Here is a 26,022-nt window from a genome sequence, read left to right on the forward strand (position 1 = left end):
TCCTATTTAAGATTACCTTCCATTTCCTAATATCTTATTTGACCATAAAAATGTGAACTTCTTGAGGGCCAAAATTGAGGGGTTTTGTCTTCCTTTTTATCCCCAGCTCCTAGCACAGTAGCTCATATAAGGATCTTTTTGAAAGCTTTCCAATACTAATTTGAAAGGCTGCCTATTGACAATTAATGGATGACACATAAGGGACCAAAGATGCCTTATTCTCAATGTAAATCAATGTAATACAGTATCTATCTTTCCTCTAAAGCAGGGATGGGGAATATTCTGCACTTGGAACATATAAGGTCAGCAAAATCATTTGTTCTGGTGCTGCCATGGCAACTGCAGGTTTGATCTATAATTTGATAAATCTTGGAGCTTGGGGAGGAGTAAATTAATTAAATGTTTGAACAAATATAGCATGTTAATTGTGATAATTTTCTAAAATGATGATTTTGTATGACTTGCAAATGACATCATAAATAGCCAAATGGTCCTTGACAGAAAAAAGTTCCCCATTCCTGCAATAAAGCTAGACAAAATCTTTACAAGCAGGGGATGTATTCTTTTGAATTGACCCCAGTTTGACAGAAATCTAGAACCTCTTGAAGTTTTTCATGATACTTCTTTGACTTCCTAGATTCTGATCACTATTTTTATTGTTCTAAGTTTAGGAAGATTTTTTTTCTTCCAAATATTTTTACTTTTGTTTTTTTACCTACTTTCCATAAAGGTTTTACCAAAGCAAATTCTAGCTGCCAGTGTAGGAAAAGAAATGTGTTGATTGCACCTCCAAATCTAAGAAAATATAGTCTCTGCCTTTATCAATGCACTGAAACAAAACAAGTCCTGTGGTAATATTATCTTTGCCACTCAAAGTATTACATTTTGAGAAAAGATTAACTTTTGTGGCAACTGAATATAGTCATTGCTTCTCCAACAGAAATTGAAAAAAAGACCCCTTGCACATTCTAAAAAACAATTTAAAATGATTATAAATAATATGTCAGAATATAAATTAATAAAATAAAATAGGGATAGCCTTTGTTCCAAATCTTATAGAATTAGACATATGCAAAAAAAAAGTCATTCGCAGGTCATATAAAATTATCAATTTAGAAAAGTATGAAAATTAGCGTGCTATATTTGTTCAAACATTTAATTAATTTGCTCCTCCCCAAAGCTCCAAGATTTATCGAATTATAGATCAAACCTGCAGTTAAGACCAAAGAAGTAAAAATATTCATGAGTGTTCTTTCATAATGGCAAAGAATTAAAAATATAATAAATCCTAATGATTGTGAAATGATAATGATATTATGGTAAATATCATTGGTATTATGATAAAAGAATGGAATATGTAAGAGGACAGTATTATACCTTAAGGAATAAGAAATACAGAGAATTCTGGGGCAGAGTCAATATGGTGGTGTGAAGCTAACATGCTCCCAGAGCTTTTCCCTGCCAGAGATAAATGAAGTCTCTATTCTGACATTCAAGCTACAGATCCTACCAAGAAAAAGAGAAGATTCAAAGAAGTTCTTAACTGTAGGCATTGTGGAGGACCTTCAGTGAAGGTCTGTCTCTTTGGGGAAGAAGGGGAAGTAAAGTACAGGAGGTAGGAGAGTGGGATAACCAGCAGAAGGCTTTTGATCACAGAGCTATCCAGATCAACAGCTTGATAATAGCAGAGGTCCCAGAAGCTATATAGCAAACCAGCAGGGAGGATTCCAACCCTAAACAAAGTCTGAACCTTGAAAACACCAGGATAAAAGACAGGAACGAGCTGGGAACAAACCAATGCTAAGTCAGAACCTGGACATACAGGGAGAAAAAAAAATCACTATAAAGGCAAGGCCTGGACTGTATAGGCAACATCTTGATCAACAAAGAGCCATTAGTCAGACCACAACCCCAGCAAAAATAAAATTAAAAAAAAAAGACTTGAAACTATACTCCCTAGACTCCAGGAGCAGAAGTAATAAAGATGAACAAAAGAGCTAAAAGAGTTCTCACTATAGAACACTACAAAGATGACAGCAATGCCATGTCTGAAGAAGAAAGCAGTGAAAAATCACTCACAGGGGGACATATCAAAACAGTTTATAAATTAGACTCAAATACAAAAGCTCATTGAAGAGCCTGAAAAGAATTTAATAATCAAAGAAGAGAGGAAGAAGAAAAATGGAAAAAAGAAATGAAAGTCATGTAGGAAAAGTATGAAAAATTAATCTATGAAATCAATTCAGTTAAAAGTAAAAATAACAAACTGGAAAGGGAAACAGAAACTAATTGAAGAAAACGACACCCTAAAAATTAGAATTAAACAAATAGAAAGCAATAAATCTACAAGACTACAAGATTCCATCAAACAAAATTAAAAGACTGAAAAAAACTGAAGAAAATATAAAATACCTTTTAGGGAAATTGAATGATCTGGAAATCAGATCCAGGAAGACAATCTACAAATCATCAGACTACCGGATAGCCTGGCCCAAAAAAAAGAACCTGGAAAACATCATGCAAGAAATTATAATGGAAAACTGTCCAAATCTACTAGAGGAAGATAACAATATAACCAAAGAATCCACAGAATCCATGCAGAAAGAGACCCCCAGGTTAAAATCTCCAAGGGTTGTAATAGCCAAATTTCAGAACCCTCAAATAAAGGAGAGAATATTGCAAGCAGCAAAAAGAAAACAATTCAAATACAAAGTAAACATAATCAGATTCACAGAGGACCTATCAGGCTCAACTCTGAAAGATTTGAATGCATGGAACAGCATATTTTGAAGAGCAAAAGACCTGGGATTACAACCCAGAATGTAATACCTTGCAAAATTCAGTATATACTGTCATGGGGGAAAAAGATGGATATTCAATAAAATAGAGGACTTCTAGAATTTCCTGACACAAAGACCAGAACTGAATAGAGAATTCATTCACCAAATACATGACTGAAGAGTTACATAAAGAAAAGGTAAATGAAAAAGGGAAGGAAAAACAAAACGAAACAAACATTGGTCAAGACTAGCAAATTGTATGTAATCCTAAAAGGGAAGATATGGCACTTCTAATTCTTTAGAACTTTAATTCTCTTAGGATAATTAAAGGGTAGAATATAATTGAAAAGAATGAAACTAAAGGATATGGGTATAACTGGGTCTTATCTCTCCATTGCAGAGGTCCAAGATGACATCACTATATTTGAGACAAAACGTCCTGAAGGAAAGCAGGGGTGTTAACTTTAAACTTAAGTGTCTCATTATCCTTTAACCCTACTGTGCTTAGTACCTTGTCTAATGAGGGCACATAAACTGTGAGGTCCTGAGTCAGTGTCTCTGTAACTTAAAATCATTTAAATTCTCAGGTAAGACCTCCAGAGCCTCCCAATACTTAGCGATCTTTAAGATTCTAACCCTTATTTAGATCAGGGTTTAACTTAATCAGTGCTTCACTTAAAAAGAGGCTAAGTACCCAGTGTGGGGGGGGTGGTAAAGTGGGAGAGAGAATAGACTTTGCTTCACTTAACAAGGGGTTAGATACCCAGATCCTGGCTGGGAGAGGGGGAGGAGGGTAATGTGTAAGAGAAAATAGGCCTGGGTGGATGGGCACAAATAATTCAAGAAATGATATGGCTAGGGGTGGCTAGTTGGCACAGTGGATAGAGCACAGGACTTGGAGTTAGGAGTACCTGAGTTAAAATCCAGCCTCAGACACTTAATACTTATCTAGCTGTATGGCCTTGGGCAAGCCACTTAACCCCATTTGCCTTGCAAAAACCTTTAAAAAACCCCACAAAATGAAACTATATGGCTTTGGATGATACTTTGGCTCATGAGGAGGATTGTGTGATTGAAAGATACTTGGGTAATGTGTGAGAGAAAATAGGCCTGGGTGGTGGATGGGCACAAATAGTTCAAGAAATGATATGGCTAGGGGTGGCTAGTTGGCACAGTGGATAGAGCACAGGACTTGGAGTTAGGAGTGCCTAAGTTAAAATCCAGCCTCAGACACTAAATACTTATCTAGCTGTATGGCCTTGGGCAAGCCACTTAACCCCATTTGCCTTGCAAAAACTTTAAAAAAAACTTTAAAAAAACCCCACAAAACGAAACTATATGGCTTTGGATGATACTTTGGCTCATGAGGAGGATTGTGTGATTGTGCAATTGAAAGATACTTGGGTGATGTGTGAGAGAAAATAGGCCTGGGTGGTGGATGGGCACAAATAATTCAAGAAGTGATATGGCTAGGGGTGGCTAGTTGGCAAAGTGGATAGAGCACAGGACTTGGAGTTAGGAGTACCTGAGTTAAAATCCAGCCTCAGACACTTAATACTTATCTAGCTGTATGGCCTTGGGCAAGCCACTTAACTCCATTTGCCTTGCAAAAACCTTAAAAAAACCCCACAAAATGAAATTATATGGCTTTGGATGATACTTTGGCTCATGAGGAGGATTGTGTGATTGTGCGAGTGAAAGATACTTGAAAAGGGGGAAGGTAAAAAATGAATGTAATTATAATTTGATGCAATTTGAGTCAATACAGTTCATCAAGCAATCAAGTAAACAATCTGCGATAATCCCTTGACAGCAATATGAGCCTATCAAGAAATCAAATAATCAAACTGTGATAGATGATACTCGATTAATAGTATTAGATGATAAACATCACCAAATAAAGAGATACAAGGATTTATAATTTGTGAAGGAAAAAAGGGAGAATGTGAAAGCTGAATAAATTCTATTTAATAGAAGGAATAATACATTCCCACTTGGTTTTAAATATCTAACCTAATCTTCAGGGTATGTGGGGGGCATGGGGACTGAGAAAGGGAAAAGTAAAGGGAGAAGGGACTGATAAAAGGGAAGGCAAAGGTATAAGTGAAAATAAACTGAAAGTTACATTTTTTAAAAGAAAAGTCAAAGGAGAAAGGTAGTAAAATTTTGGTGAGGAGGAATAAAAGGAAAGATAAAATTATAAATGAAGAAATATAACATGGAACGAAATACAGAATTAGTAATCTTAATTGTAAATGTGAATGGGATGAATGCTCACATAAAACAGAAGCAGATAGCAGAGTGGATTAAAAACCAGTATCATACAGTATCTTGTTTACAAGAAACACATTTGAAATAGAGAGATACACATAGGGTAAAGGTAAAAGGTTGGACCAAAATATATAATGCCTCAGTTGAAGTAAAAAAAAAAATCTTGGGATAGCAAACCTAATCTCAGATAAAGAAAAAAACAAAAATCAATCTCTTTAAAAGGAATAAGGAAGGAAACTACATCTTAAAAGGTACTATGGGTAATGAAACGATATCATTACTAAACATGTATGCACCTAGTGATATAGCATCCAAATTCCTAGAGGAAAAACTGAGGGAATTACAAGGAGACCTAGAAACGAAAATGTTAATAATGGGAGACCTCAATCTCCCTCTCTCAGAATTAGATAAATCTAACAACAAAATAAACAAGTAGGAAGTTAAGAAGGTGAATGAAATCTTAGAAAAGTTAGATATGATAGACCACTGCAAAAAATTTAATGGAGATAGAAAATTGTATAAATTTTTCTTGGCAGAATGTGGCACCTACACCAAAACTGACCATGTTTTAGGGCACAAAAACCTTATAATCAAAAGCAGAAAGGCATAAATAATAAATATACATTTCTCAAACTATGATGCAATAAAAATTACATATAATAAAGGGCCATGGAAAAATAAACCAAGAACTAATTGGAAATTAAATACTTTATCTTAAATAATGGGTGGTTCAAACAGCAAATAATAGAAATAATTGATAATTATATCCAAGAAAATGATAATAATTGGACATAATATGAAAATTTATGGGATGCAGCCAAGGTAGTTTTGAAGAAAAACTTTATATCTCCAAATGCCTATATGAATCAAATAAAGAAAGAGGAGATCAATGAATTGAGAATGCAGCTAACAAAGCTAGAAAAAGTAAATTAAAGATCCCCAATTAAACATTAAATAAGAAATTCTGAAGATCAACAGAGAGATTAATAAAACTGAAAGCAAGAAAACCATCTATCTTATAAATAAAACTAAGAGTTGGTTTTATTTAAAAGCCAATAAAATAGACCTTTGGTTAATCTGATTTTTAAAAAAAGAAAGAAGATAAACAACTTACCAGTATCAAAAATGAAAAGGGTGAACTAACCACCAATGAGAAGGAAATTAAAGAGATAATTCTGAAATAATTTGCTGATCTATATGCCAATAAATTGAATAACCTGAGTGAAATGGATTTATATTTACAAAAATATAAGCTGTACAGATTAACAGTAGAGGAACTAAATTGTTTAAATAATGCCATTTCAAAAAATGTATTGAAGAAATCATCAATAAACTCCCTAAGAAAGTCTCTAGGTCCAGATGGATTTACAAGTGAATTCTACCCAACATTTAAGGAAAAAATAATTCCTATTCTACATAAACTATTTTAAAAAATAGGAGAGGAAGGAGTTCTGCCAAACTGTTTTTATAACACCAACATGGTGCTGATACCTAAATCAAAAAGAACCAAAACAGACAAAGAAAAATCATAGACAAATCTTAAAAAAAATACTGAAAAGAAATGATATGGCTAGGGGCAGCTAGGTGGCACAACGGATAGAGCAAAAATCTTAAACAAAATTTTAGCGGTGGGACTATAGCAAGTTATTACTAAGACAACACACCATGATCAGTAGGATTTATAACAGGTGGGCAGGGATGGTCAACATTAGGAAAACACTCAACATAATCACATCAATAGCAAAACCAACAGAAATCATTTGGTTATCTCAATAGATGCTGAAAAAGACTTTAATAAAATACAACATCCATTCCTATTAAAAACCCTAGAAAGTTTAGGAATAAATGGAATTTTCCTTAAAATAAAAAAAAAATAATTTCTATCCAAAACCATCAACAAATATTATATGTAATGAGAATAAACTTGGAGCATTTCCAATAAAATCAAGGGAAACGAGGATACACATTATCATCATTACTATTCAATCTAGTATTAGAAATGCTAATAGCAGTAAGAGAAGAAAAAGAAATTGAAGACATCAGAATTGGCAATGAGGAAGCAAAATTTTCACTCTCTGCAGATTATATGATGATATACCTAAAGAATCCAAGAAAACAATGTAAAAATTTCCTTGAAACAATTAACAAATTCAGTAAAGTAGCAGGATATAAAATAAACCCACTTAAATCATCAGCATTTCTATATATGAATAACAAAGTCCAAGAGTAAGAGCTACAAAGAGAAATTCCATTTAAAATATCTATAGACAACATTAAATACTTGGAAATCTACCTAACAAAAAAACCCCAGAAACTATATGAACACACTTATAAATCACCTCTCACCCAAATAAAGTCAAATCTAAATAACTGGAAAAATGTTAATTGCTCATGGTTAGGTCAAGCTAATAAATAAAAATGACAATTTTAACCAAATTAAATTACTTATTCAGTGTTTTAATCAATTAAACTACCAAGTAACTACTTTACCAAACTAGGAAAAAGGCTAAGAAATGGTGAAAAAATGTAAAGAAAGGTGACCTAACTCCACCAGATCTAAAACTATACTATAAAGTAGCAGTCATCAAAACTGCCAGGTATTGGTTAAGAAATAGAGTAATGGATCAGTGGATTAGGAGAGGTTCTAAAGAAGTCAAAGAAAATGACTACAACAATCTACTATTTGGCAAACCTAAAGACATTAACTTCTGAGATAAGAACTAACTATTTGACAAAAATTGTTGGTAAAACTGGAAAACAGTATGGCAAAAACTAGGCATAGATCTACATCTCACACTGTATACCAAAATAAGGTCAAAATGGGTACAGGATTTACACATAAAGAATACCATAGATAAATTAATAGATCAAGAAATACTCTTATCTATCAAATCTATGGAAAGGGGATAAATTTATGACCAAACAAGAATTAGAGCACATTATTAACTGTAAAATGAATAGTTTTGACTACATTACATTAAAAAGGTTTTGCACTAATAAAAATCAGTGCAACTAAAATTAGAATGAAAGCAGAAAGGTGGGAACCAATCTTCACAACTAGGAGTTCTGATAAAAGTATGATTTCTAAAATATATAGGGAACTGAATTAAATTTATAAAGTCACATGTCATTCCCCAATGGATAAATGGTCAAAGTATATGAACAGACAATTGCTAAATGAAGAAATTAAAACTATATATAATCAGATGAAAAAAATGCTCCAAATCATTATTGATTGGAGAAATACAAATTAAAACAACAATGAAGTATTATCTCACACATATCATATTGGCCAAGATAAGAAAAAAGGGAAAATGATCAATGTTGGATAGATTGTGGGAGGATTGGGACATTGATGCATTGCTGGTGGAGTTCTGAATGGATCCAATCTTTCTGGAGAGTAATATGAAACTATGCCCAAAGAGCAATAAAACTGTCATACCCTTTGACCCAGCAATTCCAATTGTAGGTCTATATCCAGAAGAAATTATAGAAAAAGGGAAAAATCCTACATGTTCCAAAATATTCATAGCAGCTCTTTTTGTAGTAGCAAAGAATTGGAAATTGAGGGGATGCCCATCAATTGGGGAATGGCTAAACAAGTTATGATACATTAATATTATGGAATACTATTGTTCCAAAAGAAACCATAAATGGTTGGACTCCAAAGAATCATGGAAAGACTTAGGGGATCTGATCCTGATTGAAGGGAGTAGAAACAAGAGAATAATGTACTCATAAACAATAACATTGTGAGATGTTGATGGAAGCAGCTTCTCTCTATGATCCATTAAGCTGGAACAGCTGTATTAGACTGGCTATGTACTATATTATCCCCATCCACATTTCTTCCAGAGGAAGAAAAACAAAGCAAAACAAAACACAAAACACCAAAAAAACCCCAACCCCCCAACCCTTCAGAATTTGATGAACACTTTTTGAAAATAATCACTTGTGTATCTCTTTCCCTTAATCCTAATTCCTCATACCAAAAATTACTAACCTGTAAACATGTTTATCAAAATATATATGTACAATGCTAATATGACTTTTTTGCTGCTGAGGGGAGGGGGGTAGGAAGGGACGGTGGAAGGAAATTTTGTAACTTAAAAATATACATATGCATATTGATGAAAATAAATAAATTTTTAAAAAGAAATAAGAAATATAAAGAATTCTGGTAATCATGGGAATTAATGACAAGAAGAAAATTCACAATTTGTCAATATACACAGAAAGCTAATATTAAAAACAAACTGGTTAAAGAAACTGAAGAACATATTCTAATACTTGAATCTAACTATCAAAGAGAACTTGAGGAAATACACTTCTCTCACTTGTCTGAAGCTGAAAATGAGTGATAAAAATATAGAACACTGGACTTCAATCAACAAGATATGAGTTAAGTTCTTTTTATCAGACAATTAAAATCTAAATTTCCTTTTGTATGAAAGGACACCTTTGAGGAATATTGGGAGGGTAACATTGTGTCATATATGTAAAGTGCTTTAAGAAACTATAACTATCACATTTTTGAAACCTTTATGGGCTATAAAAATGTTATTATTACCATAAAATGGGAGACTATGAATATGGAACATTCTGCAAGACATCAGACTCAGTTAATATTTGAGTTTATAATTTACTTAATATGACAGATACATCTCTCAGTGATTTATGGGCAAAATATAGACTAGGAAAAATTTATGAAAGGATTGTGATCTTTACTAGTGGTAGAAGTATATTCATTGATACAAGTGTTATTGAATTAAAGTTGCTTGCATTCTTCTACTGTATTTGAATGACTTCCAAATAGTAAACTAACTTTTTCTGAACAGTCAAAGACATTCATCTGAGTCAAAGTTGCTCCATAGTATTTTTAACCTCTGCAAACCTAACAGTGTAGATCAGGGGGTTTAACGTGGGAGTAATCATAGTAGCATATACAACGTTTTTCTACTGGAAAAAATGTCTACTGACTTCATATAGAAAACTATATAGGGAACAAAACCAAGAACGCCTAACCCTTCCTTCCTTCCATCCTTTTCTCCTTTTCCTTCTTTTGCATTTATCTCACTGTATTTAAGTTTTACTATCATCTATCCTTTGTTATTACTCTATAGTCATCCAGTTCATCTACCCTCAATGTTGGAATCACTTGGCCTCTTCTGTTGCCACTCATACCTTAGAAAACTAATTTTAATTGTTTCATGCATCTTCCTTCTTACTTTAAAAAAAATATTTTAAAATGATTGGTTCTTGTTCTTTGTTATCAAAGAAGATCAAAATGACATCACTATGTAGGAGACAAATTACAGTGTGTCTGAGTGTGACTGATCAGACCAATGGTAGAGCTCAGAATGCTCTACCACAAGTAGGGCACAAATAGTAATAGTCCAAGTGAACACCTGGGGTGGGTACTGTAACCTTACAGATGTCACATTTCCTTTGGGCTGCTTCAATTCTGCCTCATAGAGCACAGCATCCTCATTGATGAGGGCAGGCCTTGCCAGGATGTCCTGTGCCAGTGTCTCCCATGTTGTACAATCAATTCTAAAGTTCTTCACTGAGGATAAGAGTCTCACTATTGCTTCTTCTGACCCCCTTGTGAGTGCTTTCCCTTTGTGAATTCTCCATAAAACAGTATTTTTGAAAAGCATAACGTGTCCAGCCTATCGTAGTTGAAATCTGTAGTAATTTTGGAATACTAGGTGGTTTAGCTCAATGTATGGTAGTTTCTCCTTCCAGGTGATTTTCAGAATCTTCCTAAGACAATTTAAAAGGAAGCAATTTAATTTCCTGACATGGTCCTGGTAGACTGTCCATTTGTCACAGGCATATGAAGTCAGCACAATGACTCTGTAGACCTTAGGTTTGGTAGTCAGTCTAATACCTTTTCTCTCCCACATTTTCTTTCAGAGTCTCTCAAATACTGAGATAGCTCTGGAAATGTATGTGTCAACCTCATTGTCCATGTGTACCTCCTTGGAAAAGACACTGCCAAGAGAAGTGAACTTGTCCACAGAACTCAAAACTTCTTCATTTGCTGTAATCAATGGTTCCACATATATTTGGTGTGGTGCTGGCTGATGGAGCACCTGGGTTTCCTTTATGTTAATTGTTAGACTAAAATGAGCATAAAGAGCAGAGAATCTATTCATCCTTTGTTGCACCTCAGCTTCAGAGGCTTCACTGAGTGTATAATCATCTGCAAACAAAAGATCATGCACCAATACTTCCTCCACTTGAGTCTTGGCTTGAAGACTTTTTAAGTTAAAGAATTTGCCATCAGTGCAGTAGCTGAAATTGAGATCATATTCATTCTCAGTGAAGGCATTTGATAAGGTGGCTGAAAACATCATGCTAAAAAGTTTGGGATCAAGGACACATCCTTATTTCACTCCACTGGCGACTGGAAAATGTTGAGAGCATTGTCCACTATGCAGAACCCAGGCATGCATACCATCATGAAATTAAAATAGTGAAGGACAACATAATGGATATTTTTAATGAGGTTTCATCAGGGTTCTCACTTTTGGAAAAAAATGTAATTCTTATGTAGTTGGATTCATTTAATTCACTGTGGAAGCTATGACAAAACATTTTTAATCTCTTTGATAGAAATAATTACTATTTAATATGCATGCAGATTAAGATTTGCAAGTACATTGCAAAGCACTATACATGTGTTATTTCATTTGATCTTTATAATATTCCTACTAAATATTTGCTAATAATATCTATTATTTCCAGATGAAGAAACTGAGGATACTATAGGCTAAGCAGTATGATCAAGATCACATAGAGAGTAAATGGCTTTATTAGATTTAAATTCAAATTTTCCTATTTCTACCTAGCTACCTCAAAATTCCTACTATCATTACTTCCTCCCTTTCTCTAAAAAAGATGACAGTCTTTTATCCCTTAAAAAAATGGGGCAGCTAGGTGGCACAGTGGGTAGAGCACTGGCCCTGGAGTCAGGAGGATCTGAATTCAAATCTAGCCTCAGACAGTTAATAATTGCCTAGCTGCGTGACCTTGGGCAAATCACCCTTAACCCTATTGCCTTAAAAATTAAAAAAGAAGTGAAGACTCCATTCTGATCTTTCTTTTCCCCTCACTTTAAATCTCTAATTCTCTCAAAATTATTTCCCAGTCTTTTCTTCTTTGTTCCAACTTCTGAAAAAGAGAAGGATCATTTGACTACTGAGGTCAAAACACCTACTTGTGACTTTGATTTATACCCTCCTATCCAGTCCTAAAGTCTTGATCTTGAAATCAGCATATCTTGCTACATTTTCCGACTTGCAACATCTACTGATTGATTACTTTTTACCTACAATGACATGCAAATATTCTTTATATTTGAAGAAAAAAATTTCAGTGGATCCTGTCATTCTCTCAATTTTTGACCCAAAATCTCTCCTCCCTTTATCAACCAAACTCCACAAAATAATCTGTATTTTTCCCCTCCAGTTCCTCTGCTCTCACTCATTTTAATCTTTATCATCTTTATCATCTTATCACTAAGTTGAATATTTCTTGCCAAGTTATAAAAGGTCTTTAGTTATCCTAACTGGGATGTTTTTTCTATCCATGTCTTTCTTGAAATGTTTTGATTTTGTTAAAGTTAACCCACGTCACCTCTGGAATAACCTATACTTCTCCAATTAAATTGTTTTTTGATATTGCTTTCTTGATGATATCCAGGTATATAAGTCTATATATCTCTATGTAACATTTATAGGAAAACTTGGATTAGATTGGGAGGCTGTAGTGGAATTGCTACCTTTATTAATAAAAGGATAATGAGAACAAGTGTATAAATAATTATTTGAAAATATCTTGGATAGGGGCAGCTAGGTGGCACAGTGGATGGGGCAGCTATGTAGTGCAGTGGATAGAGCACCAGCCCTGGAGTCAGGAGTACTTGAGTTCAAATCAGGCCTCAGACACTTAATTACCTAGCTGTGTGACCTTGGGCAAGCCACTTAACTACATTTGCCTTGCAAAAAAAAAAAACCTCAAAAAAAAAAGAAAAAATATCTTGGATCAGCCTCATTCTGATTAATAAATAAACTCAGGAAAGGAAGTGTAAAAAGATTTTATTAGCCTATAACAGAAGCCAGCAGTTGAGCCTGATCAGTATGAATATTAAATTATACATGCTGCTTTTATAAAGAGGGAAAAAAATCTAAACAGGGAGATGTATCAGGTTCAAAAAAACATCAAAAAATTATCATGAGGATATAATATTGGTGTTGTCATTATATTATCCTAGGGATATGGGATTAGGGTTTAATTCTATAACCATCTCCTGCAGGCTGACTGGGAAAATACCTGAAATCTAGATGATATTTGAATGTCGGATTACTCAGACTAACTCTGTACAAGTGGTAAATTTTGCCCACAAGGACTGAGGAATTAACAATTACTAATGTATTTATATCTTTTCTCTTCATTTGAATGATTTATTTGTTAGACATATTTTATTGAAAAAGCAAAGTCACTTTTGCATTCCAGAGTTTCCTCATGGCATTTTTAACCTCTATATTCCTAAGTGTATAGATCAGGGGGTTTAACATGGGAGTAATCATACTAGAACATATAGAAAAAGTTTTATCTATAGGAAAAGTAGCTACTGGCCTCACGTATAAGAATATACAGGGAGCAAAAAACAGGACCACCACTGTAAAGTGAGAACTGCAGGTGGAAAGGGCCTTTCTCCTTCCTTCTGAACTACCACCTTTCAGGGAAGAAAGAATAACAGCATAGGAGACAATTAGTATGAGAAAGATTGATAGACACATTGCCCCACTATTAGCAATGACTAAAAGGTCAAGAACTTGGGTGTCCATGCAGGCCAGTTTGAGCAATGGGAATAAATCACATATGAAGTGATCAATAATATTAGGGCCACAGAATGGAAGATGGGCCATAAAGAGGAGTTGAATGGTGGCATGTATGAAGCCCCCCACCCAGGCTGCTGCCACTAGCAGGTGACACACACGAGGATTCATGATAGTCATATAGTGCAGGGGTTTACGAATGGCCACATAGCGATCACAAGCCATGACAACAAGGAGGATAATTTCTACACCACCAAAAAAGTGTTCTGCGAAGAGCTGGGTCATACAGCCTTCAAGAGAGATGGTTGTCTTCTCATAGAGTAAATCCATAACCATTTTAGGAGCGATGACTGAAGTATAGTTCATATCCATGATAGATAGGAAGGTTAGAAAAAAGTACATGGGTGATCTCAAAGTTTGGCTGGCAGTCACAGTTATGACAATGAGTATGTTTCCTAAAATTGTGACAACATATATAATTAAAAAAATGACAAAGAATATTTTTCGAAGCTCTGGACTTTGTGTAAGACCTAGAAGGATGAATTCAGTTATGTTTTGCTTATCCTCCATGTTTGTCCAATCTTCTCCCGAGTTCCTGATCAAACTATATTCTTATTGCTCCTTTCCTTTTCATTTCTTCCTCTAATGAGACCTTGCTTAAACCTCCTTTAAAAAATCCAGGTTTTTTTAAATGCAAAATTGAGTGAATAGTTACTTTTCTGAATAAAATTGCTTATTATGTAAAAGATTAATTTTGTACTGTGTGAATGAACGACTATACCATCCTCAGTGCTAAGGAATGTGGTTCCCTCATTGCCAAGGAATCTAATTCATCTCCCCAATTGGGGATAGGAAATTCTTCTCCTTTAAATAGTTTATATAGATAAGGGAGATGAGTAAGTGTCTTAAACCAAATGGGCAGGAAGTGTCTAAAACTTAACTGAGATAAAGGAGTAAAGAGAAAGAAAACTTTTTTCCTGCCCTGCTTCTGGTTATATGATCCTGGACAAAGCTCTTAGCCTATAATTACCTAGGTATCTCTTTAAGTTCAGAAACTATGAAGCAGTGTATTAACAGCATAGGTACTGGGAGCTTCCTTGTAAAGAGATTGTTGAATCCACTGAAATCATATGCCTGCTTAAAAAGAAACAAACAGAATTCAGTGAATGTGAACAATAATAACAATAACTGATACTTTAAAGCCTACAAATTATTTTACCAACAATGCTTAATTTAAACCGCTAATTAATTCTACAGGAAGAGTACTACAGACATCATTCTCATTATACAGATGAGGAAGCTAAGACCCAGAGAGATTAAGTAGTTTAGTCTTGTTCGCCCAACTAGTAGGTGTCAGAGGCAGGATTCAAACATAGGAATTCTGACTCCAAACTGAATTTTAGAAATGCTTTGCTGAATAGTGGAAGAGGGGCGGTCTTCTATAGAAAGGTTGAGAAGGAAAAAAACTACTTTTCATGAAACAAGATATCAATTTTTGGTAAAGTGAGAGGAGTAGTCAACTACCATGGTAGAAACATCATAAAGAACATCTCAAAACACTGTTAACCCATAATTACATATGATAGTCATTGAAGCATAATTCATAGTCAAGGTTTATTTCAGCATGAAGTCTTAGATTTAGAGCTGAGAGCTTAAATGTCATCTAAGCCAGCTTCATCATTTTAGAAATGAATACAGTGAAGTGATCAGACACAAGATCCTCATTCAAGATCACACAAGTAGACCAAAGTTGGGATTCATACTCAGATTGTTTGTTGCTAAATCCTTTAGGGCACTTTCAAAGGTAAATCTACAGGTTTCATTATTCCTTTTGACTAGACTGAAATATGAAATCAAGCATAGTTTACTTATTATGAAATATTATCAAAGCTTAAAATCTTTCTATTTGTAACTTTCCACTTACCTTAAATTTTCTGTTACTATCTAGGATCCCCCATGTTCTCAGTCACTGAGGTTCTTAACTTTGTTATCATACTCAATACTCATTTAAAATCATCTCACTAAGTTTATCAGTTGTCATATATTACCTTCATTTTACTTTCACATTTTTCACTTTTTCTTCTTTAAACCCATAGTGCCATCCTCCTCCTAAAGGACCTCACACCTGGTTTAATTCATTAATCACCCTGTCTGAAGTTTCACCCTTCTTCCCACATGCTCCAATCTGCTGCCAAATTGAACTTCCAAAAACCCAGGTCTAATCATATGAAATAATCTACTCCCTACTTAGCATACACCTACGCATAGTTGTACACCAAGAAATTCTTACTCTCCAGATTTACTTTTAAAATCAAATATGCATTCTTCCATTTAAATCCTTTCACATTCTTGATCCTACCTTACCATTCTTCTAAGATCTTCCATTCACTTTACCATTCACTTCTTATGCCCTGCTCGCTGTTTTACAAACATACCACATGTCATCCCATTTTTTAATTCTGGGCCTTTATAGTAGTGCTTTTTCATATGTGGAATTTTTGCTCACTTTGCCTCCAACTCTTAGTTCTCCTAATAGTCTTTCAGATAGCTTGAATTTCAAATTCTATAAAAGATATTACCACCCTCCCCTACAACATTTTCAGATAGATAGATAGATTCATAGATAGAGCCAGAGATTTATAGAGCTATAGATAGACATAGTATACATATACATAAACATGCATATCTATATGCATATATTTATCTGAAATTGTGTTAGAGAAATTGGAAGGCCATGTTTTTATATATTTGCATGCAATTCCTATATTGTGTTATTTTATATAATTAATTATATTACATATACACCTATATACTCATACATACATGCACATACACACACTAATATGCTGCTAACATGCAACTTACTTAATTTTGCTTATATAGCTTTCTTCTGTATTTTTAGACTTCTGTTGAAAAAGAAAAAAATTGGTTAAAATGACAGGAGAAAAGCCAAAGGTAATGTTCCTCTATGATATGTTATAATACTTTCCCCCTAACTTTTATGCCTGCTTGTCTCCCTTTCCTTATTACCTTCCCTCTTCTACCACATTTTTTCATTCTGTCCCTTTTTCATTCCTTCCTACTCTCCTTTCCTCTTTTCCTTCCCTTCTACCTTTTGTCCTACTTCTTCTCTTTCACGTTTTTTCCCTTCCCCCTTTCATTCCTCTCTGTCTCCCTCTCAACCTTCCTTCATTCCTTTTTTCCATTCCTATTTTATTCCTCTCAGACTCCTTCCCATTCTCTATTATTTATTTTCTCATATTGACATGTTACTTTCCTCTTTTCCAACTACAACTTGTAACTAGTTATTTGTATAGTCTTCTGTGCTGGAATAATTTGCTCTTTGGTCCAGTTGATAGAATGTCTTGTCAAACTCCAGTCTTGAATTATGATGACCTCCTACTTTCTCATCTCTTATATATATTTTATTTAAAAAAAGACTAGATGACTAGATATAAATCGATAGAGAGATACAGATAGAGATAAAGCCATAGATAGATCTAGACATGGATATGTTAGATATCTTGAGTTCTAACTGTTGAAAGATATTGTATGTATAGTTTCCTAATTTAATTTCATTCCCTACATACACATGTTCTGATGTTCCTCTACTTCTTAAATCTAATAATGGAAAAAATGGAAAATGGAAATGGAAATGGAAAAAATTTAGATAGTGATTTAGTAGTTGTAATGTACTCTGTATTTGTTATCTCTTTGTGTCAGAAGTATCCCCAGTTCAAATGAGAAAAGTGAGGTTAAAATAATTTAAATAATTCTTTTCAGGGTCACATAGCTAGTACATATGGAATCAAAATCATATTTTTCTGACTCTGAAACCTGTACTATATACCACTTAGTTATCATAAATTTCTACCACTTCTCTCTCAGAAGATGTATTCACCTTATTCAGAGAATTTTTTTAAAAAAATAATCCATGCTATTATTCTTTATTCTCTCTTTTTTTCCTTCTTATTTCTTAGAAAGACTTGGATCTTTTAGTCACCAAGAACAATAACTCTCTACCTGTGGATTGATCTCAACCCCTCCTACATCCGAAAGAAACTTGAAATGGCAATTAACTTTTTTAACTTCAGCTTTTAGTGTCTTCACAGTCGCTGGTTCCTTTCCTGCTATCACCCTCCATTTATAAATCTCCCTAACCCTTTAAAATAGCTTGTCTTCCATAGATCTAAATTTATCAATCTTTATTTCTCCTTCCTTTAATCTGTCAACCTCCTATGTAAATCAGTTGCTTCTTGGTTTTTTTTTTTCTCACCGTACAACATAAAGTAATCTGGGTTCTGACCTGATAAATCTTTTGAATTACATTTATTTAAGTGAAAACTGATTTCTTAATTAGTGATCTTATTTTTATTAGTTTTCTGAATCCTTAGTTTACACCTATATAATCTCATAACAACATACATCATATAGAAATCTCTAATACCTCAATCTCTTTGATAATCTCATGCTTTCGAGTATTTGGTGATTATTATTCTCTTGATTCTACTCTTCATTATACAGCAATTCCTGAGCTTCCTTTGTTGGAACGGAAGTAATGTCCAACACCCTAACTGTTGATGTCATAAAAGGATCTCTCATTTATACATTTTCCTTTCTTCTTCATATTAATTCCCAATAATAATATCAGATTCCAAAAATTATTATGCAAATTATTCCTGAAAAACTACACATATAAGATAGAAATATATGTGTACACATGTGTGTATAAATCTATCATTATTTATATAAATTGAGAGAGAAATACAAATACATACACAAAAGATTTGTGTGTTTCTAGACTTGGACTGTCTCTTAAGTTTGAAATCTACAATGCGACATTTGGATCAAGATATATAAAAATCTCAAACAAAAAAAACCCTAATCTTTCTCTCTTTATTACTTGTTGGTGCTATCTCCTTTTCTCTAATCTCCCAAATTCACATCAAGTAATTGTTCAATCAATACCCTATAACTGATCAGTTATTAAATATTTACTGTTCCAAACCTACTTGGTATCTTTTATTCACATTTTCTCTCTACTTAATAATGAATAATTATATTTTATCGGCTTAATTTCCATGTCTTCCTAATATACCTAGGGAAAGCCAGGTAACTTAGTGGATAGCATGCCTGGTCTGGAGTCAAGAAGATTCATTTTCTTGACTTCAAATCTGACCTCAGACACTGAAAACTATGTAACCCTGGGCAAGTTATTATACTATTTGCCTCTGTTTTGCCATCTATAAAATGAGCTTGATTAGGAATTGACAAAACACTTAGGAAAACCTCAGATGAGATCACAAAGGCATGTACATGACTGAGATAAATAAAAACCCTTCAATTGGTCTACCTCCAATTAATCCTCTCTGCAATCCAGTGTCCTTCACTTACCTGAGAAATTGATATTCCTATACTAGAGATCACAGCAACATTCCATGTGATGCCTTTACTCCAGAGTCCTCAGAACCTCAAGTCGCCCTTACTCCTAAAATATAATTCATAGTAATTTTCTAAACTTTTTTAAGAACTTGAAATTTGATCTCCAATCTGCATTGCCAATATGATAATCAATTACTTCCAATAATTTACTCTCTGATCCAATCACACCAGCATACTGATAAGTCAGATTCAATCTACGGAATGACCAGTGCCTATTTTTAATACTTATGTTTGGACAAACTCTTCATCATGCCTGAAATGCATTTCTTCTGAACTCATTTTATAATCTTGAATTTCCTTTAAAGCTCAGCTTTGGATAGTCCTTTAAAGAGGTCAATTCTGATAATCCTACTTGCTAATGCATCTATGGTTGCATTTATGGAAGTATCTCTATATCTCAAGCTTCCTTACTGATTTCTTTGAATCAGTTTCCCCTAGAAATAAGTAGTACAAGCAGAGATGCATAATCTATTTTGTCCTCATTCTTTTCATAATCCAGCTCCAAATCCTTTTTTAAGGTAAAGACAATTCCACATTTACCTTTGTGTATTCAACATCTATCAAAGAGCCTTTTACTTAAGCTTTCAATATTCAATGAATGAATGAAAGAATATTTCAGAGACAATGTAATAATGTTGGATTTTGATGGAGAGAGACCAAAGTTTCTATTTTAACTCTTCATCTTAGGGTTGTGTGATACCAAACAAGTCAGTTAATTTATCTGTCTCAACCTTTGCCCTAAGATTTGTCCAAGTTAGGAAAACTGTTATACATATCTGCTGAAGGGATTTCTAGTACCAGAATTATTTTGATGAAATTGCTCAAAGCTCAGAATTCATATTGAATATATTTCTTGTTCATATGATATACTGACTGTTCTACCTATATCACTCACTAACAGTATGAATTTAGACATATTTCTTTTAAAAATGTATATAAGTGAGAAAATATAAGAGATAAAAAGTTATACTAAGTAATTTTTAAAAGATGCAAACTTTGACAATAAGGTAAATTGGGATAAGCAGCATGTAGGAGATTGTATCTTATCCTGTGCTTTGAAGAAATGTTGGAATCTCAGTCAGAGGTGAGAGATGAAGAAGAGTAGTAGACCTACAGAAATTAAGAATTTCAGAGGAGGAAGGATCTCAACCATTCTAGTTGTCATACATATAAAATTAAAGAATTCTCTCTATTACAAAATTGAGGAATGTTTAGCCTTTTCATGGAGAATTATAGGATCAAATTCCTCTCCTTTTCATCCTCATTTGTCCCCTTACTTTTCTTCTCCTCCTCCACATCCCCCTCCTTCTCCTCATCCCCTCTTCCTTTCTTTCTATGCTAATACATCTCCTCTTTCTCCTCCATTTTCTTTTCCTTTTCTTCCTCCTTGTCCTCCTCCTCCTTTTCCTTCTCCTGGTGATGTTCTTTCCTTACATACCATTTTATTTAATTATTGGAGGTGAGAAAAGGAACTCCTAAAACTAACAAACAAAAAGAAAATTTCCTAGAAGGAACAGTTGTGTCTTTGTATTGATGGAACTAGTCAACTACATGATAATCTAAAATATTGACTAAAGATTTAGAAAAGTTAACATTATTCTTCTGATCTGTATGCTCAGGTAGAAATTGTTCTTTCAGATGCACATGTGCCATTGTTTATTTCATTCCCCGCCTCATATCTCTATGACTATAACCTGTCAGAAAGTCTCCAACAGTCACTTTTTAGGGTTCACAGTTCCTTTCCCTAGATGAGATTGGCCATTATGTTTTCCACGGCATTTGAAGTCAGAATCCTACCTCTCTTATTATCTGTTATTTTGACTTTGGAGAAATTACTTGATTTCCCAGAACTTTTAGTTCCTTACCTGAGAGGAGCTTCTTTGGAAGCTGTCCTTCCCCTTTTGTTCTTCTGACAAGCTTACATTTGACAATACTGGATAAAAATGTATCTTGTATTTTGCATTACTGTGTAAGCTTGGTACTTTTCCAAATGAAGACTAAGAATTAAAATGATTACTGGAGAAATCCAAATACCTAATATTGAACCTCAGCTTATGTTTTACTGAAAGATTTGAACAGCATACAACACTTGGTGATGGAGGTAAAGAATAAAAAATCCTCAAGAATTTCAGAAATATTTTATACACAGTTCAGTGGAGTTTGTTATAAATCATAGCTTAGCTTCATAAAGAACCTCTTTCCATAAAGTCAAGCAGTTAAAACAATGTAGGTGAAATGTGTGAAAATCATCCAATAATTACTTTCTGAATAGCAATTGCATTAAATACTATTTCATGGTTGCCATGATCTCTCAGTGGAGGATGTTTCACCATTGATCATTGAATTAATCAGCATGACAGTGAATTTACTTTTTTAATATGAGGTGGGGAAGAACATCAATTGAATCAGGTAAAACATGTAAAGAAAAGAAAAAAATTAGATCATAATTTTTGCTAACTACCAATGCAGACAACTGAATAAAATGTAGTGGCACCCACAAAATAAAAGTGAAATCTATGAATCCCAACTTACTTGGAAAACATAATGCTAAAGATATCCCAGTGGCAAATGAGATTCTTGCTTCCCCAGCAGAATCTAATTCCCCATTGAGAAGTCCATAGGGATGATTCTAAAGTTTTCTTTTATTAATGTGCTTATAACACCCAGAAAAAAATCTCTAAAAATTTGTCACCTTTGTAGTTAAGATAATAAAAATACTTAAGAATTTGAAGTAAGATAACTAGAAACAAAATCCAACTCTCTCCTTTATACCATCACTTCTCTTTGATTAACTTATCATTTGATCTGGTTCTACCATTGCAACTTCAGACTTGACTTGTGATTTGAGAAATCTTGGAGCTTTTTAGGGGTAAATTAATTAAATGTTTCACCAAATATAGCAGGCTAATTTTTATGTTGATAATTTTGTATGACTTATGAATAGTGTTATAAATAACCAAATGAACAGAAAAGAAACCAGACAAAAACTGTAGAAGCAGAGAATGTATTCTTATGAATTAACTCCAACTTCATAGAATCTAGACCCTTTTGAACATTTTCAGGCCTTTCTATGGCTACCTAGATTCTGATCAGTATTTTTAAACTTTCAAGTTTAGGAAAGGGTCAATAGACTTTTTTCATTCCAAATTTTTTTTTTAATTTTTTTATTTTCTTTCAATAAAGGTTTTACCAAGGCAAATTCTAGCTGCCAATTCAGGGGGAAAAGATAAATGTAGACTGTACCTCCATATTTAAATATATACATATATATACATATATATATACATATAGATAAATAGATAGATAGATAGATGTACTCTATGCATATGAATGCAATGAATATAAAGAAACAAAATTTCTCGGGTAATATTATCTTTGCCACTCAAAGTTTTCTATTTTGAGAGGTTTTCTTTTGTTGCAACTGGTGGTAGTCATTGCTTCTCCAACACAAATTGACAAAATAATACTCCTTACAGATATTGAGTGCTTAATATTTGCTTAGTGACTGTGATAAAATCTGTGCTCATTGACTGATTTTGTCCATATAAGATGGATGCAAAAACTCAAACTCAAGATATGTGAATAAATTGGAAAGGGACAGGGTTTGAGCTCAAATTCTAATGACTCAGTGACCAATTTCTTGAAACAGTCGCATGTATCCACCAAGGTGATGCCAAAGAATTGGTTCAGTGTGATGTTGAGTGGGGAGCAGGGAAAACAATTACTTTTTTAAAGTATTAGAAGGAATGTCAAATAGAAAAGAAATAAGAGGGCCTAAATTTATTCTATTTTTTCCCCAGGAACCTGCCCTGAAAGTGATAGGTAGAAATCACAATTAAACAACTATCAAGGAAAAAGAACTGCAACAAATTCTTACCATTGGCACTTTCTAATTAGGAAATGGAATGATTCAAGAGTGACGAGTCTCTCTATTCCCTAAGTGTTTTAAGTAGAACCTTTCTTATCTTTTATGGAGTATATCTTGACAAGTATTTATTAAATATCTAGTATTTTCCAGAGATGCACTTATGTCTAGGGATACAAAATTTAAACTTAGATTGTCTGTGACAAAGATCTTAAAAATACCAACAGGTCAATCAGTCTCTCAGTCAAAAAAGTAAATATTAAGTATTTTATTTGTTCCAGGCACTTTTCTTTGAATTCAAAAGAATGAGGGGGAAAAAAGATAACCCTTACCAATGAGGATCCTATATTCTAATTGCAGTAGGTAAAACTTAAGAGAGAACTGAAAAGTAGAAGGGAGGTACCCAAGCTCAAGAACTTTATAGACAAATTCCTTTGGAGATGAGATAACAGAGCAGTCTGAAGAGGGATGGAGACCAGTACTGATAGAGACTCCAGGATATCATGAAGTAACTCCTAAAAAGGCTGGATTCTGTAATATTTGTTAGGGCACTATGGATTTAGGTCTGAGGGATGGTGTGGCCATGTAGGAGGAGTTCCACTGGGATCTGGTTAAGAGGTGAAAGAAATTATCAACATTGTAGCTTCCTGCTCTAACTAATAATGCGTGCTAAAAAGGGGATAATTGGATTATACATAGTTGTAAAAATATAAGTGCTATCAATACTGTCAAAATCTTGTACCAAATCATATTTACAAGTAATTTCTTTTTGTAGGACCTGGAATATGATAAATTAATAGTAATCACAGTTGTAGTAGTAGTAGTCAAGTACTATTACTACTACTACTTCTTTCAATTAAAACTACCTTTTTTTATAGGGCAGCTAGGTGGCACAGTGGATAGAGCACAGCCCTGCAGTCCGGAGGACCTGAGTTCAAATATGAACTCAGACATTTAATAATTGCCTAGCTGTGCCACCTTGGGCAAGTCACTTAGCCCCATTGCCTTAAATAAATTAAAAAATCAAAATATTATATTTTAATACTTTTAAGTATGGTATTAATTAATAGATAATTAATATTCTTAATATTTACTGCTCCTAATGACTACTTACTGCTAATACTATACTATTACTATACCACTATTATTACTACTGCTACTTGTTACTACTAATTAATGCTTAATTCTATTAGTATTACTTATTGCTACTACTAGAGGAGTAAGATGATAACTAGCATTCTTATTATCTCTTAAAGTTTTCAAGGAACTTTGCAGTTATTTCATTTTTATCTACATAACTATCCTGGGAGATAGTATTTGTTCAGTTATTTCATGTGTCTAATTCTGCATGACTCAAACAAAAGTTTGCTTTTTGACTAATATATATAGCCGGGGTTTGTCATTTCCTTCTCCAGCTCATTTTATAGAGCAGGAATTCAAGCAGGGTTAAGTAACTTGACCAAGGTCACATATATAGTAAGTATCTGAGACCAGGTTTGAAGTAATGAAGAGAAATTTTCCTGAATCCAAACTATTGCTCTATTTATTGTGGAAAATGTTATTATATTCCTTTTGTAGATGAGATAGCAAAGACATGATCTCAGAGCTACTAAGTAACTGAGATTGTATTAAAATTCAGGCCATTTTATAAATTCAAACTGATGTTCTGGCACATAAGAAAGAAAAAATCAGGGTCAAAGGAAGAGTTCATGTTTTTACAACTATACCAAGTATGATATCATAATTAGAGGAAAATATGGGAAGGGATAGAAGCAAAGCAAGATGATTTACTTTTATTAAATTAAGTAAATATATCTTTTTATCCAATGTAATTATCTTTTAGAACATACAGTGAAATTAGTTAATAAATCCTCCTCCCAAAATAGAAAATGGGAGGGGTGGGTGGAGGAAATGGTCAATTTTGGAAAACCTTCTTAAAAACAGTCACAATAATGCAATGTGGGTAGAATTGTGAATTAGTCCATTCATTCTGGAAAACGATTTAGAGTGATTCTAAAAAAAGTTATATCAAAATATAAATTAACAAAATAAAATAGAGATAACCTTTTGGTCTAAATCTTCTAGAATAAGGCAAATAAAATAAAATTTTAGCAATTAAGACCAGATACATAAAAATGTCCATAAGTGTATTTTCATAATGGCAAAGAAGTAGAAATATAGTATAATCTAATGATTGGAAAATAGGATAGTACTAACTTTAAGAAATAAGAAATATGAAAATTTCAAAAAATCTTGGGGTTCAATGACAAGAACAATTCTTAATTACTTTGACAATATACAAAGAAAACTGATATAAAAAAGAAAGTGAAAAAAGAAATTGAATAACATATAATTGTGATACCTGAATCTAACCCCAAAGAGAACTTGAGGAAATGCACTTCTCTCCCTTCTCTGAAGATGGAGGTAAGTGACTGGTGAAATTGATAGAATATTGGTCTTCAGTTAGCAAATTATGCACTGAACATTTTTTTAATGAAACAAAAGCTATGTCTGGGTCCTTATTCTATATCTGTCTACATTTTCTTGTGTATAAAAAAAGACAACTTTTTTTTTTGTTGGGAGGGAAAATGATTTAAGAAGCTATTCCTATAGCATTTTGCAAACCTTTATTGGCTATATAAATATTAAGTATCATGATTACTATAAAATGGGTGACTGAATATTGAATACTCTACAAGACTTCAGGCTCAGTTGAATTTGTCGTTTCTTTAACATGACAGTTTTATAGAAAAAAATAGATTTGGAAAAGTTAGGGAGGAAACTTATGAAATGGTTGTGGTTTTTGCTAGTGAAA

General features: G+C 33.4%; 1 protein-coding gene and 1 long non-coding RNA gene across 2 annotated transcripts in view; one reads left to right on the forward strand and one right to left on the reverse strand.

The window, feature by feature from the left end:
* The window catches only part of LOC141519064 (uncharacterized), a 222,306-nt gene that overhangs the window by 83,022 nt on the left and 113,262 nt on the right, over positions 1 to 26,022 (forward strand). The window lies entirely within an intron of this gene.
* LOC141517055 (olfactory receptor 4C6-like) lies at positions 13,541 to 14,470 on the reverse strand. The gene has a single exon (XM_074227986.1). It carries the CDS (start codon positions 14,468 to 14,470, stop codon positions 13,541 to 13,543), a length of 930 nt encoding a protein of 309 aa, XP_074084087.1.

This window comes from Macrotis lagotis, chromosome 3, assembly GCF_037893015.1.
Source record: "Macrotis lagotis isolate mMagLag1 chromosome 3, bilby.v1.9.chrom.fasta, whole genome shotgun sequence".
Lineage (NCBI taxonomy): Eukaryota > Metazoa > Chordata > Mammalia > Peramelemorphia > Peramelidae > Macrotis > Macrotis lagotis.

What these genes read in the sequence shown, in the direction of transcription:
- LOC141517055 (XM_074227986.1), bottom strand. Translation starts at nt 14,470, where the DNA reads ATGGAGGATAAGCAAAACATAACTGAATTCATCCTTCTAGGTCTTACA.